The sequence below is a fragment of the Morone saxatilis genome, unplaced genomic scaffold (genome assembly GCF_004916995.1).
Source record: "Morone saxatilis isolate NCDOM2014 unplaced genomic scaffold, NCSU_SB_2.0 Contig10, whole genome shotgun sequence".
In the NCBI taxonomy this organism is placed as follows: domain Eukaryota; kingdom Metazoa; phylum Chordata; class Actinopteri; family Moronidae; genus Morone; species Morone saxatilis.
The window spans coordinates 1,023,597-1,024,156 of NW_023339652.1; the positions used below are offsets into that span (position 1 = coordinate 1,023,597).

The 560-nt window shown below is 47.3% G+C and overlaps 1 protein-coding gene across 1 annotated transcript in view; it reads left to right on the forward strand.

The window, feature by feature from the left end:
• The window catches only part of ptprr (protein tyrosine phosphatase receptor type R), a gene marked incomplete in the record, with an annotated part of 22,425 nt that overhangs the window by 14,874 nt on the left and 6,991 nt on the right, over positions 1–560 (forward strand). The window contains 1 exon segment of the mRNA XM_035674806.1: positions 257–446. Coding sequence (XP_035530699.1) covers positions 257–446 — 190 coding nt within the window.

The window sequence follows — 560 nt, forward strand, 5'->3', positions numbered from 1 at the left end:
ACTGATGTTTAGGATTTTATTTATATTTGTCTTTATTTTGTCAGTGTTTAATTTCTAGAATTGGTTGACAACGTGGCCAATACGTAATTAAATTATATTTTTAAATGATTTTGGTTTCAAAATGAACATCTGTTGTCCACAAAATTCACTGACTGAGGAGGAACTTTTCAACCTGTCCAGTTTCTAACATAATATCATCTTTTCCTCTCCTCCCCGTCTGTCTCCTCTTCCTCACCCTGCCATCCGTCCCCTCCAGACGGGGCTCCAACGTCTCTCTCGTGTTGGACATGTCGGCTCTCGGCTCTGTGGAGCCCCTGAACGTTGCAGTGGTGACCCCCAGAGAGGCAGCGGCCAGGGAGTATCTGTTGTCGGCCGGCCGCCCGCTGACACGGCAGCAGCTCCGCGACATCGTCAACAACACGCACAAGCTGCACGCCGAGTTCGCTGTGAGTGGTTAATCGCGCCATTTCCAACAGATCACAGCCCTACGTGTCATTTTAATTCAGTCATTAGTACCCAATCAGTTAGATCTTCCTTTTACAGGGTGTGTGTGTGTGTGT